At 51.2% G+C, this 13,748-nt stretch overlaps 1 protein-coding gene across 1 annotated transcript in view; it reads right to left on the minus strand.

Annotated features, from left to right (window-relative positions):
• Positions 1–13,748, minus strand: part of LOC120914376 (connector enhancer of kinase suppressor of ras 2-like) — a 304,346-nt gene that overhangs the window by 96,469 nt on the left and 194,129 nt on the right. Inside the window, exon 6 of the mRNA XM_040325061.1 lies at positions 4,200–4,319. Coding sequence (XP_040180995.1) covers positions 4,200–4,319 — 120 coding nt within the window. The remainder of the gene's footprint in view (positions 1–4,199; positions 4,320–13,748) is intronic.

The following is a 13,748-nucleotide window of genomic DNA, read 5'->3' on the forward strand; positions in this document are numbered from 1 at the left end:
TGGAGGAGAGGAGAGACGAGGAGGAGAAGAAGATTGGCAATGGGCATTGATGGAAAGAGAGGCTGGAGGAGAGGAGAGACGAGGAGGAGAAGAAGAAGATTGGCAGTGGGTGTTGGTGGAAAGAGAGGCTGGAGGAGAGGAGAGAAGAGGAGAGGAAAAGAAGATTGGCAGTGGGCATTGATGGAAAGAGAGGCTGGAGGAGAGACGAGGAGGAGGAGAAGATTGGCAGTGGGTACTGGTGGAAAGAGAGGCTGGAGGAGAGGAGAGACGAGGAGGAGAAGATTGGCAGTGGATGTTGGTGGAAAGAGGCTGGAGGAGAGGAGGAGGAGAAGATTGGCAGTGGGTGTTGGTGGAAAGAGGCTGGAGGAGAGGAGAGACGAGGAGGAGGAGAAGATTGGCAGTGGGCATTGATGGAAAGAGAGGCTGGAGGAGAGGAGAGACGAGACGAGGAGGGGGAGAAGATTGGCAGTGGGCATTGATGGGAAGAGAGGCTGGAGGAGAGACGAGGAGGAGGAGGAGGAGAAGATTGGCAGTGGGCATTGATGGAAAGAGAGGCTGGAGGAGAGGAGAGACGAGGAGGAGAAGAAGAAGATTGGCAGTGGAAGTTGGTGGGAAGAGAGGCTGGAGGAGAGGAGAGAAGAGGAGAGGAAAAGAAGATTGGCAGTGGGCATTGATGGAAAGAGAGGCTGGAGGAGAGACGAGGAGGAGGAGAAGATTGGCAGTGGGTACTGGTGGAAAGAGAGGCTGGAGGAGAGGAGAGACGAGGAGGAGAAGATTGGCAGTGGATGTTGGTGGAAAGAGGCTGGAGGAGAGGAGGAGGAGAAGATTGGCAGTGGGTGTTGGTGGAAAGAGGCTGGAGGAGAGGAGAGACGAGGAGGAGGAGAAGATGGCAGTGGGCATTGATGGAAAGAGAGGCTGGAGAGAGAGAGAGACGAGACGAGGAGGGGGAGAAGATTGGCAGTGGGCATTGATGGGAAGAGAGGCTGGAGGAGAGACGAGGAGGAGGAGGAGAAGATTGGCAGTGGGTGTTGGTGGAAAGAGGCTGGAGGAGAGGAGAGACGAGGAGGAGAAGATTGGCAGTGGGCATTGATGGAAAGAGAGGCTGGAGGAGAGACGAGGAGGAGAAGATTGGCAGTGGGCATTGATGGAAAGAGAGGCTGGAGGAGAGGAGAGACGAGGAGGAGAAGATTGGCAGTGGGCATTGATGGAAAGAGAGGCTGGAGGAGAGGAGAGACGAGGAGAAGAAGATTGGCAGTGGGCATTGATGGAAAGAGAAGCTGGAGGAGAGGAGAGACGAGGAGGGGGAGAAGATTGGCAATGGGCATTGATGGAAAGAGAGGCTGGAGGAGAGGAGAGACGAGGAGGGGGAGAAGATTGGCACTGGGCATTGATGGAAAGAGGCTGGAGGAGACCACAAGCACACCATTGGAGGTCATGGGGGTCACACTTTCCATACTTGTAACAAAGTATAAGAATTGGCGAAGGAGTTTCCTTCCGCGGCCGGCGACCCGTAAAAGTGGCTCCGTGACCTTTAAACCTCCTACCGCCGTACAATGAAATCCTATCCCCGGCTGGCCATTGCCCGTTATCCTATCTTTCCCGGAACTTCTAGAGATATTGGGATCGGGGGGAGGGGGGGTCTGTGATTTCACTTCACGGGAGGGGCCGATCAATTTCCCATCATCAGTCACGCGGAACGCACGCCGAGGGAGACCATATTTTATGACGGGCAAATGCAGAGCAAGATCTCTCCTTTTTTTTTATGACTTTTAATTGCGATATGGATTAAAAGATCAAAATAATTATCCGAGGCTTTAAGGAGGAGGAGGAGGAGGAAGACGGCGCCGCATCACCGCTGCATAATTAAAAAGAGAAGCCGGGAAGCTCTGACTTCATTTGCCATTTTAAAAATCGATATTTTGCATTTGTGGTTTGGAGGGGAAAAAAAAAACGCAGACAGGAAATGATTCTTCTATTTCGGCCGGGGTAAAGGGGGGAGGAGGAGGGGGGGGGAGGAGGAATCCAATAAGAAACCTCTTTATAGGAGGCTCTAATGGAGGGTTCAACGTTTTCCTCGCGGGGCGCATCGATCGGTGAACGTTTTAGTTATTTATAAAAGCGTCTTCGTATTTTTCACCCGAAAAAAACGCACCCACAGTCCTGTGTATGGACTTAAATGTTCTCTATTGGAGTAGAAAAGCCGCCTGCCTCCTAGCAACGATTTGGGGGGGGGGGGTATAGCAACCAGGTTTCGAGCTATAAAGGCCGCTAGGTGGTAATGGTGGCTTGCATCCTACCAATAAAGGACCCTGGGTAACAATAGCCATCTGTGTCCTAGCAAAGAAGGACTAGGCGGCAACAGCAGTCTGCATCCTAGCAACGAAGGTTGTTAGGTAGCAATGGCCGCCTGCATCATAGAAATAAAGGAAGCTAGGCAGTTAAAACACCTACGGATGCAAATTAGCAATGGCTGCTTGTGTCCTAGCAACGAAGGACACTAGACATGCATCCTAGCAACAAAATACACAAGGTGGCAATGGCTGCCTGCATCCTAGCAACAGAAGACACTAAGCGCCATTGGGGGGGGGGGGGCTAGGCAACAATAGCAACCAGCAACCAGCGTCCTAGTTAAAAAGGCTGCTAGGTGGTAATGGCTGCTTACCCTAAGACCCTAGGTATCAATAGCAGTCTGCATCCTAGAAACAAAGGTTGTTGGGTAGCAATGGCCGCTTGCATCTTAGCAATAAAAGAAACTAGACACTAAAAACCCACCTACGTCCTAGCAAGAAAGGATGCAATTTGGCTGCCTGCATCCCAGCAACAGAAGACACTATGTGGCAATGGCTGCATCCTAGCCACCTGCATCCTAGCAATGAAAGACGCAAGGTGGCAATGGCTTCCTGCACCCTAGCAACAGAAGACACTAAAAACGGCAATGGTTTCCTGTGTTCAAGAAATGAAGGACAGTAGACATTAAAGGCCACCTGCATCCTAGCAATGAAAGACGCAAGGTGGCAATGGCTGCCTGCACCCTAGCAACGGAAGACACTAAACAGCAATGGCTGCCTGTGTTCGAGAAATGAAGGGCACTAGACATTAAAGGCCACCTGCAGCTAGCAACGAAAGACACAGCATGGCAATGGCTGCCTGCATCCTAGCAACAGAAGACACTAAGCAGCAATGGCTGCCTGTGTTCGAGAAATGAAGGACACTAGACATTAAAGGCCACCTGCATCCTAGCAACGAAAGACACAGCGTGGCAATGGCTGCCTGCAGTCTAGCAACGGAAGACACTAAGCAGCAATGGCTGCCTGTGTTCGAGAAATGAAGGACAGTAGACATTAAAGGCCACTTGCATCCTAGCAATGAAAGACGCAAGGTGGCAATGGCTGCCTGCACCCTAGCAACGGAAGACACTAAACAGCAATGGCTGCCTGTGTTCGAGAAATGAAGGGCACTAGACATTAAAGGCCACCTGCAGCCTAGCAACGAAAGACACAGCATGGCAATGGCTGCCTGCAGCCTAGCAACGGAAGACACTAAACAGCAATGGCTGCCTGTGTTCGAGAAATGAAGGGCACTAGACATTAAAGGCCACCTGCATCCTAGCAACGAAAGACACAGCGTGGCAATGGCTGCATGCAGCCTAGCAACGGAAGACACTAAGCAGCAATGGCTGCCTGTGCTCGAGAAATTAAGGGCACTAGACATTAAAGGCCACCTGCATCCTAGCAACGAAAGACACAGCGTGGCAATGGCTGCCTGCATTCTAGCAACGGAAGACACTAAGCAACAATGGCTGCCTGTGTTTGAGAAATGAAGGGCACTAGACATTAAAGGCCACCTGCATCCTAGCAACGAAAGACACAGCGTGGCAATGGCTGCCTGCAGCCTAGCAACCACTAGGCTGCATGAACGCTGCATACTTGTATACATGTAAACATCACACAATCTATAAATGTGTACAGTCGGTGTTTGGAGAACTTGAAACCCAGGATTTTACTGCCAGTATTTAATATTGTGAAACTCAGTACTTCCATGTGCATGAGCCCTTAACGCGTGAAAAATACATTGTCAGCTTCCCCCGCGCAATGACAGCGACTCCGAAAAGCAGCGACTCGGCAATTTGTTTGGCCGTTGGCCCTCCCCCTCCAGATAAAACCCACTGACCCAACACATTCCAATAACTCCGCACTCACCAGTCCTTCACTTGGCATAATGTTTGTGAGATGGACGACTTCCAAATGGGCCGACTGAGACACCAGCGAATCGGATGACAGGGAAATAATGTGGTCGCAGATCCCAGACAAAGTTTTACACTAAAAAAAAAAAATCAAGAAAAGAAACAATGTTACAATAATTCTTTATAGAAAGAAACAGCAGATTGTGAAGCACAACATTGTATCAGCTTTGGGTAAACAGAAGATACACAGCTATTAGGGGGGGGGGGCTGACGCCCAGTGCAACCAATTGTAGTTGGAGGGCCACAGGTGGCCAATCTTGATCTGCTGAAGATAATATTTAACATTAGTAGTATGGTGATACAGAAGGGGAAGACTGTGCTGGGGGGGGGATTTGAGCAGTTGGCCCCGAGTGGAGACACTTCACCATTCAGAGATCATACCTACTTAAAGTGTTCCCCATAAAGCCTAAGCCTTTGGAGTGCCTTGCAGTGAAACCCATGCTACTTTATGGTGGTCCCCACGAAGCCCTCTGGAGTGCCCTGCAGTGAAAACCATACCTATGCTTCCTTATGGTGGTCCTCATGAAGCCCTCTGAAAACCATACCCATGCTTCCTTATGGTGGTCCTCATGAAGCCCTCTGAAAACCATACCCATGCTTCCTTATGGTGGTCCTCATGAAGCCCTCTGAAAACCTTACCTATGCTTCCTTATGGTGGTCCTCATGAAGCCCTCTGAAAACCATACCCATGCTTCCTTATGGTGGTCCTCATGAAGCCCTCTGAAACCCATACCCATGCTTCCTTATGGTGGTCCTCATGAAGCCCTCTGAAAACCATACCCATGCTTCCTTATGGTGGTCCTCATGAAGCCCTCTGAAAACCATACCCATGCTTCCTTATGGTGGTCCTCATGAAGCCCTCTGAAAACCATACCCATGCTTCCTTATGGTGGTCCTCATGAAGCCCTCTGAAAACCATACCCATGCTTCCTTATGGTGGTCCTCATGAAGCCCTTTGAAAACCTTACCTATGCTTCCTTATGGTGGTCCTCATGAAGCCCTCTGAAAACCATACCCATGCTTCCTTATGGTGGTCCTCATGAAGCCCTCTGAAAACCTTACCTATGCTTCCTTATGGTGGTCCTCATGAAGCCCTCTGAAAACCTTACCTATGCTTCCTTATGGTGGTCCTCATGAAGCCCTCTGAAAACCATACCTATGCTTCCTTATGGTGGTCCTCATGAAGCCCTCTGAAACCCATACCCATGCTTCCTTATGGTGGTCCTCATGAAGCCCTCTGAAAACCTTACCTATGCTTCCTTATGGTGGTCCTCATGAAGCCCTCTGAAAACCATACCTATGCTTCCTTATGGTGGTCCTCATGAAGCCCTCTGAAAACCCATACCCATGCTTCCTTATGGTGGTCCTCATGAAGCCCTCTGAAAACCTTACCTAGGCTTCCTTATGGTGGTCCTCATGAAGCCTCTGAAAACCATACCTATGCTTCCTTATGGTGGTCCTCATGAAGCCCTCTGAAAACCATACCCATGCTTCCTTATGGTGGTCCTCATGAAGCCCTCTGAAAACCATACCCATGCTTCCTTATGGTGGTCCTCATGAAGCCCTCTGAAAACCATACCCATGCTTCCTTATGGTGGTCCTCATGAAGCCCTCTGAAAACCATACCTATGCTTCCTTATGGTGGTCCTCATGAAGCCCTCTGAAAACCATACCCATGCTTCCTTATGGTGGTCCTCATGAAGCCTTAACCTTTGACTTTGGAGCACCTTGCAGTAAAAAACCCCATACCTATTTATGGTGGTCCCCATCAGGGGAGGGCTGGGCCGGGGGGCAGGGGGACAATTTCCTCCCAGGCCGCTCTAACTTATGTTCAAAATGGCCAGCAGCCGCTGCCCGCTACCATTTTCTTTTATTCTGCACTAGGAAGTCGGTGGCGGGGGGCACGGCCACAGCGGCCGACCACTAGCTGTTGCATTCCGGAAGTTGTAGTCCACGCTCAAGCTCCCGGTGGGTGGAAAACAGAGCAGCGCAGAGGAAACCACAACTCCCTGGGACCGGAATTCTTGAAAGCAGGCAGAGGCAGTGCGTGCCAGGGAGTTGGGACGCATGGCTGGGTGCTGGCTGCACCTTGACCCAAGGACCAGGAGTATTACCCCCCAGGAGGCCGTGGTGTGCAAGGACCTGCTGAGCTGAGAGTATATACTCAAGTGTAAGCCGAGTTTTTCAGCATATTTTTTTGGGGGTGAAAATGCCCCCCTCGGCTTATCGTCGAGTCTCCCTGCCTCACTGTGCCCATCTGCAGCCTCATGCACCCGATTTCCCAGCGCTGTGACGTAAAGTCTAGCCGGTGGCCGTCCAGTGTAAATAAGCCCCACCTTCTCCTCGTCCTCATCTGTGATAGGCAGAAACACTGACTTACTGCTGGGAAACAATCAGTGTTCCAGAACAGACGAGGAAGAGGCGGGGCTTTGTTACACTGGACGGCCGCCGACTACACTGCAAGTTGCAGCGCCGGTGTTCTGGAGATCAGGTACATGAAGCGGCAGATGGGCACAGTGAGGCTGCAAATGGGCACAGTGAGGCTGCAAATGGGCACAGTGAGGCTGCAAATGGGCACAGTGAGGCTGCAAACGGGCACAGTGAGGCTGCAAACGGGCACAGTGAGGCTGCAAACGGGCACAGTGAGGCTGCAAACGGGCACAGTGAGGCTAAAAAACGGGCACAGTGAGGCTAAAAAACGGGCACATTGAAGCTACAAATGGGCACAGTGCAAATGGGCACAGTGAAGCTGCAAATGGGCACAGTGAGGCTGCAAATGGGCACAGGGAGGCTGCACATGGGCACAGGGAGGCTGCACATGGGCACAGGGAGGCTGCACATGGGCATTGTTGACCCTCGTTCTCCACTTACAGTAGCCGCTGCATTTCTCACCCTCGGCTTATATTCGAGTCAATACATTTTCCCAGTTTTTTTTGTGGTAAAATCAGGTGCCTCGGCTTATACTCGAGTATATACTGTATTTTTTATTTATTTTTTACATCCCAATGTGGCCTTGGCAAGGACGGGGCAGTTTAGGGGCAATAAAGAAGGTTTCATAGCCTATGTGTTCTGGAGATCAGGTACATGAGGCAGCAGATGGGCACAGTGAGGCATGCAAATGGGCACAGTGAAGCGGGAGATGGGCACAGTGAGGCTGCAGATGGGCACATTGAGGCTGCAGATGGGCACATTGAGGCTGCAGATGGGCACAGTGAGGCTGCAGATGGGCACAGTGAGGCTGCAGATGGGCACAGTGAGGCTGCAGATGGGCACAGTGAGGCTGCAGATGGGCACAGTGAGGCTGCAGATGGGCACAGTGAAGCTGCAAATGGGCACAGTGAGGTTTGCAAATGGACAGTGAGGCTGCAGATGGGCACAGTGAGGCTGCAGATGGGCACAGTGAGGCTGCAGATGGGCACAGTGAGGCTGCAGATGGGCACAGTGAAGCTGCAAATGGGCACAGTGAAGCTGCAAATGGGCACAGTGAGGTTTGCAAATGGACAGTGAGGCTGCAGATGGGCACAGGGAAGCTGCAGATGGGCACAGTGAGGTTTGCAAATGGACAGTGAGGCTGCAAATGGGCACAGTGAAGCTGCAAATGGGCACAGTGACGCTGCAAATGGGCACAGTGCAAATGGGCACAGTGAAGCTGCAAATGGGCACAGTGAAGCTGCAAATGGGCACAGTGAAGCTGCAAATGGGCACAGTGCAAATGGGCACAGTGAAGCTGCAAATGGGCACAGTGAAGCTGCAAATGGGCACAGTGAGGCTGCAAATGGGCACAGTGAGGCTGCAAATGGGCATGCTGCAAATGGGCACAGTGAAGCTGCAAATGGGCATGCTGCAAATGGGCACAGTAAGGCTGCAAATGGGCACAGTGAGGCTGCAAATGGGCACAGGGAGGCTGCAAATGGGCATTGTTGACCCTCGTTCTCCACTTACAGTAGCCGCTGCATTTCTCACCCTCGGCTTATATTCGAGTCAATACATTTTCCCAGTTTTTTGTATTAAAATCAGGTGCCTCGGCTTATACTCGAGTATATACTGTATTTTTTATTTATTTTTTACATCCCAATGTGGCCTTGGCAAGGACGGGGCAGTTTAGGGGCAATAAAGAAGGTTTCATAGCCTATGTGTTCTGGAGATCAGGTACATGAGGCGGCAGATGGGCACAATGAGGCATGCAAATGGGCACAGTGACGCTGCAGATGGGCACAGTGACGCTGCAGATGGGCACAGTGACGTGCTGCAGATGGGCACAGTGACGTGCTGCAGATGGGCACAGTGACGTGCTGCAGATGGGCACAGTGACGTGCTGCAGATGGGCACAGTGACGCGCTGCAGATGGGCACAGTGACGCGCTGCAGATGGGCACAGTGACGCGCTGCAGATGGGCACAGTGACGCTGCAGATGGGCACAGTGACGCTGCAGATGGGCACAGTGAAGATGCAAATGGGCACAGTGAAGATGCAAACGGGCACAGTGAAGATGCAAACGGGCACAGTGAAGATGCAAACGGGCACAGTGAAGATGCAAACGGGCACAGTGAAGATGCAAACGGGCACAGTGAAGATGCAAACGGGCACAGGGAAACTGCAAACGGGCACAGTGAAACTGCAAACGGGCACAGTGAAGCTGCAAACGGGCACAGTGAAGCTGCAAACGGGCACAGTGAAGCTGCAAACGGGCACAGTGAAGCTGCAAACGGGCACAGTGAAGCTGCAAACGGGCACAGAGAGGCTGCAAATGGGCACAGTGAGGCTGCAAATGGGCACAGTGAAGCTGCAAATGGGCACAGTGAAGCTGCAAATGGGCACAGTGAGGCTGCAAATGGGCACAGTGAGGCTGCAGATGGGCATTGTTGACCCTCTTTTTCCACTTACAGTAGCCGCTGCATTTCTCACCCTCGGCTTATATTCGAGTCAATACATTTTTTTCCCAGTAAAATCAGGTGCCTCGGCTTATACTCGACTATATACTGTATTTTTTTATTTTATTTTTTACATCCCAATGTGGCCTTGGCAAGGACGGGACAACATCTGCCACCTACGGTCGCTGGCCCTCGCTGACACGCCGGTCGGTCCTGGCCACGCCCCCCGTACATAATGTAGCGGAACATTTCAGTCTCGAGTTTTACAAGAAGAGAAAATCTGCAGCGAAGGGTCCTATAAAATTCCCCATCTCCTCATTAAACTTTCACAGGATGTTCAATAATTCAGAGATGATTGTTTCACTCTCTAAAAATAGCCGTTTTTATTCGGCCGCCGTACAGAAAATCGCAGTCACAAATCTCAGAACCGCATCGGCCTTTAAGAGACCCCCCCCCCCCCAAATCCACAGGAATGAGGGGGCCTGGAATTTATTGGTCTCCAACCCTCCCCATGGGGGACGTCTCGGTGGGGGGCAGAGGGTATCAAAGCGAGTCTCCCCATAGAAGTCAATGGAAACGAAGATATTACGTTCCTGCATTGACTTCTATGGCGTGCAATACCGCATGTGGCCAGAAGTGGGAAGGGGGCGCCGCAGAGCCTCAGAAATACTCTGGAACACGCTGATCTCGAAAAGGTTCACTCGGGAACGGTGTATTTCCGAGTGATTCCGAGTGTTTCCGAACGGCTCCAAACCGTTCCAAGTGTCACCGGCGCCCCCCCCCCCCACACCTCTGGCCGAATGCGGTACTGCAAGCCATATTAGCTTGAATTCTGCTCGTTTTACGAGACGCCACCAAGTCAGAATAAAAAAAAAGTTGCTCGTTATTCAAAACGCTCGTTAACCGCGTTACTCGTAAACCGCAAGGTTCCGCCGTATTATAGGAAAGAAGTGCGCTCCTCAGCTCCATCTAGTGGCCACAATGCAATATTTTCCTCGTTAACAATTTTAACATTCAATTTGAAAATGGAGAGAGAGTGTGAGACAGAGAGAGAGAGAGAGAGAGAGAGAGAACGAGAGAGAGAGAGAACGAGAGAGAGAGAGAACGAGAGAGAGAGAGAGAACGAGAGAACGAGAGAGAGAGAACGAGAGAGAGAGAGAACGAGAGAGAGAGAGAACGAGAGAGTGAGAGAACGAGAGAGTGAGAGAACGAGAGAACGAGAGAGTGAGAGAACGAGAGAGAGAGAGAGAACGAGAGAGAGAGAGAGAGAGAGAGAGAGAGAGAGAGAGTGTAGACTGAGAGAGAGAGACAGAGAAGAGAGAACGAGAGAGAGAACGAGAGAACGAGAGAGAGGAGAACGAGAGAGAGAGAGAGAGAGTGGGGAGACAGAGAGAGAGAGACAGAGAGAGAGACGAGAGAGAGAACGAGAGAACGAGGAGAGAGAGAACGAGAGAACGAGAGAGAGGAGAGAGAGAGAACGAGAGAGAGAGAGAACGAGAGAGAGAGAGAAAGAGAGAGAGAGAAGAGAACGAGAGAGAGAGTGTGAGACAGAGAGAGAGAGACAGAGAGAGAGAGAGAGAGAGAGAGAGAACGAGAGAGAGAGAGAACGAGAGAGAGAGAACGAGAGAGAACGAGAGAGAGAGAGAGAGAACGAGAGAGAACGAGAGAGAACGAGAGAGAGAGAGAGAACGAGAGAGAACGAGAGAGAACGAGAGAACGAGAGAGAGAGAACGAGAGAGAACGAGAGAGAACGAGAGAACGAGAGAACGAGAGAACGAGAGAACGAGAGAGAGAGAACGAGAGAGAGAGAGAGAGAGAGAGAGAGAGAACGAGAGAACGAGAGAGAGAGAGAGAGAGAGAGTGTGAGACAGAGAGAGAGAGACAGAGAGAGAGAGACAGAGAGAACGAGAGAGAGAGAACGAGAGAGAGAGAGAACGAGAGAGAGAGAGAGAGAGAACGAGAGAGAGAGAGAGAGAGAGAGAGAGAGAGAGAGAGAGAGAGAGAGAACGAGAGAACGAGAGAGAACGAGAGAGAGAGAACGAGAGAACGAGACAGAGAGAGAGAGACAGAGAGAGAGAGAACGAGAGAGAGAGAGAGAGAGAGAACGAGAGAGAGAGAACGAGAGAACGAGAGAGAGAGAGAGAGAGAGAGAACGAGAGAACGAGAGAGAGAGAGAATGAGAGAACGAGAGAGAGAGAACGAGAGAGAGAGAGAGAGAGAGAGAGAGAGAGAGAGAGAGTGTGAGACAGAGAGAGAGAGACAGAGAGAGAGAACGAGAGAACGAGAGAGAGAGAACGAGAGAGAGAGAACGAGAGAACGAGAGAGAGAGAGAGAGAACGAGAGAGAGAGAGAACGAGAGAGAGAGAGAACGAGAGAGAGAGAGAACGATGAGAACGAGAACGAGAGAGAGAGAGAACGAGAACGAGAACGAGAGAGAGAGAACGAGAGAGAGAGAACGAGAGAGAGAGGAGAACGAGAGAGAGAGAGAACGAGAACGAGAGAGAGAGAGAGAGAACGAGAGAGAGAGAGAGAGAACGAGAGAGAGAGAGAGAGAGAGAGAGAGAGAGCGAGAGAGAGAGAGAGAGAGAGAGAGAGCGAGAGAGAGGGAGAGAGAGCGCGAGAGAGAGAGCGAGCGAGCGAGCGCGCGCGAGCGAGCGCGCGAGAGAGAGAGCGAGCGAGCGAGAGAGAAAGCGAGAGAGAGAGATATAGAGCAAGAGAGAGATAGAGAGCAAGATAGAGAGAACGAGAGAGAGCGAGAGAGCGAGAGAGAGAGCGAGAGAGAGAGCGAGAGAGAGAGCGAGAGAGAGAGAGAGCGCGAGAGAGAGAGAGGCGCGAGAGAGAGAGAGCGCGAGAGAGAGCGAGAGAGCGAGAGAGAGAGCGCGAGAGCGAGCGAGAGAGCGAGAGAGAGAGGGAGAGATAGATAGAGAGAGCGAGAGAGAGAGAGAGCGAGAGAGCGAGAGAGCGAGAGCGCGAGAGCGAGAGAGAGAGCGCGAGAGAGAGCGCGAATGAGAGAGAGCGAGAGAGCGCGAGAGAGAGAGAGAAGGAGAGAGAAGGAGAGAGAAGGAGAGAGAAGGAGAGAGAGAGAGAAGGAGAGAGAGCGAGAGAGCGCGAGAGAGAGAGAGAAGGAGAGAGAAGGAGAGAGAAGGAGAGAGAGAGAGAAGGAGAGAGAGCGAGAGAGCGTTCGATTTTGCGCCATTTCCACAGAATAAATTTGCATTCGGTGGGGGGGCGGAGCTAAGCTTTTTTTTTTTTTTTACAAATACACTTCATAGAGTTATCGTCATGGTAACAGATGAATATCAAACGCTGCTAAACTTGGTCTTGGCATCGAAGCCGACCAAAAAAAAAAAAAGAAGGCGGTCACAGGAAGAGTTACATAATCGCCATTTCCTTTTCTGCGCAATTCTCCTCCAATATTTTAAATTCCTGAAAAAAAGTAAAGACCGCGACGCTCAATGGATTTTTCTTTTTTTGGAGGCTCTCTTCTCATTTTGCGGCGTGCAAAAGGAAATTCCAGCCGCGATTTTTTATTTAATTTTTTTTAACCGCGGAACACCGTACGCGTCGCGCCGTGAACAATCTCTCTCTCGGAAATTCAGGAGGCATCATTACAGATGAATATTCATGATTAGAAATAATTACATGTCAATTCCAGCGACAAGTAAAAAAAAAAAAAAAAGACGACTTCAAAGTTCAGCGGGAGAAACGCGGCGCCGCGCGTCCCGGTTACTGGAAGACGGACTGGTTTAAAATTCTAAAAGCTTTTTTTTATTTTTTTATCCAGAGTTGTAAATGAAGCCGGAGAGAGAAGAAGTTTATAAAAAAATTATCGCACCGCCTGTCACCCGAATCTCAGGAATTGTCGCACCGCCTGTCACCCGAATCTCAGGAATCGTCCCACCGCCTGTCCCCCGAATCTCAGGAATTGAGGCACCGCCTGTCCCCCGAATCTCAGGAATTGAGGCACCGCCTGTCCCCCGAATCTCAGGAATCGTCCCACCGCCTGTCACCCGAATCTCAGGAATCGTCCCACCGCCTGTCCCCCGAATCTCAGGAATTGTCGCACCGCCTGTCGCCCGAATCTCAGGAATCGTCCCACCGCCTGTCGCCCGAATCTCAGGAATTGAGGCACCGCCTGTCCCCCGAATCTCAGGAATCGTCCCACCGCCTGTCGCCCGAATCTCAGGAATTGAGGCACCGCCTGTCCCCCGAATCTCAGGAATCGTCCCACCGCCTGTCCCCCGAATCTCATTAGGGTCCTTTAAAATCAGGAGCGGTCCTTCGGAAATCAGGGACGGTCCTCGGAAATCAGGGGCGGTCCTTCAAAAAATCAGGGGCGGTCCTTCAAAAAATCAGGGGCGGTCCTTCAAAAAATCAGGGGCGGTCCTCGGAAATCAGGGATGGTCCTTCAAAAATCAGGGGCGGTCCTTCCAAAAATCAGGGGTGGTCCTTCAAAAATCAGGGGGTGGCCCTTCAAAAAATCAGGGGCGGCCCTTGGAAATCAGGAGCAGTCGGTTGCTATGCTCTCCTATTTGCATAACTCCTCCCAAGAGCCCTTAGTCCTGATGCAATCAGTGGGAGGAGTACTGAGGCTGGGATGTTTTCAGGAAGTTACGTACAGCCCTCTGCTGGCC

The sequence above is a fragment of the Rana temporaria genome, chromosome 9 (assembly GCF_905171775.1).
Source record: "Rana temporaria chromosome 9, aRanTem1.1, whole genome shotgun sequence".
In the NCBI taxonomy this organism is placed as follows: domain Eukaryota; kingdom Metazoa; phylum Chordata; class Amphibia; order Anura; family Ranidae; genus Rana; species Rana temporaria.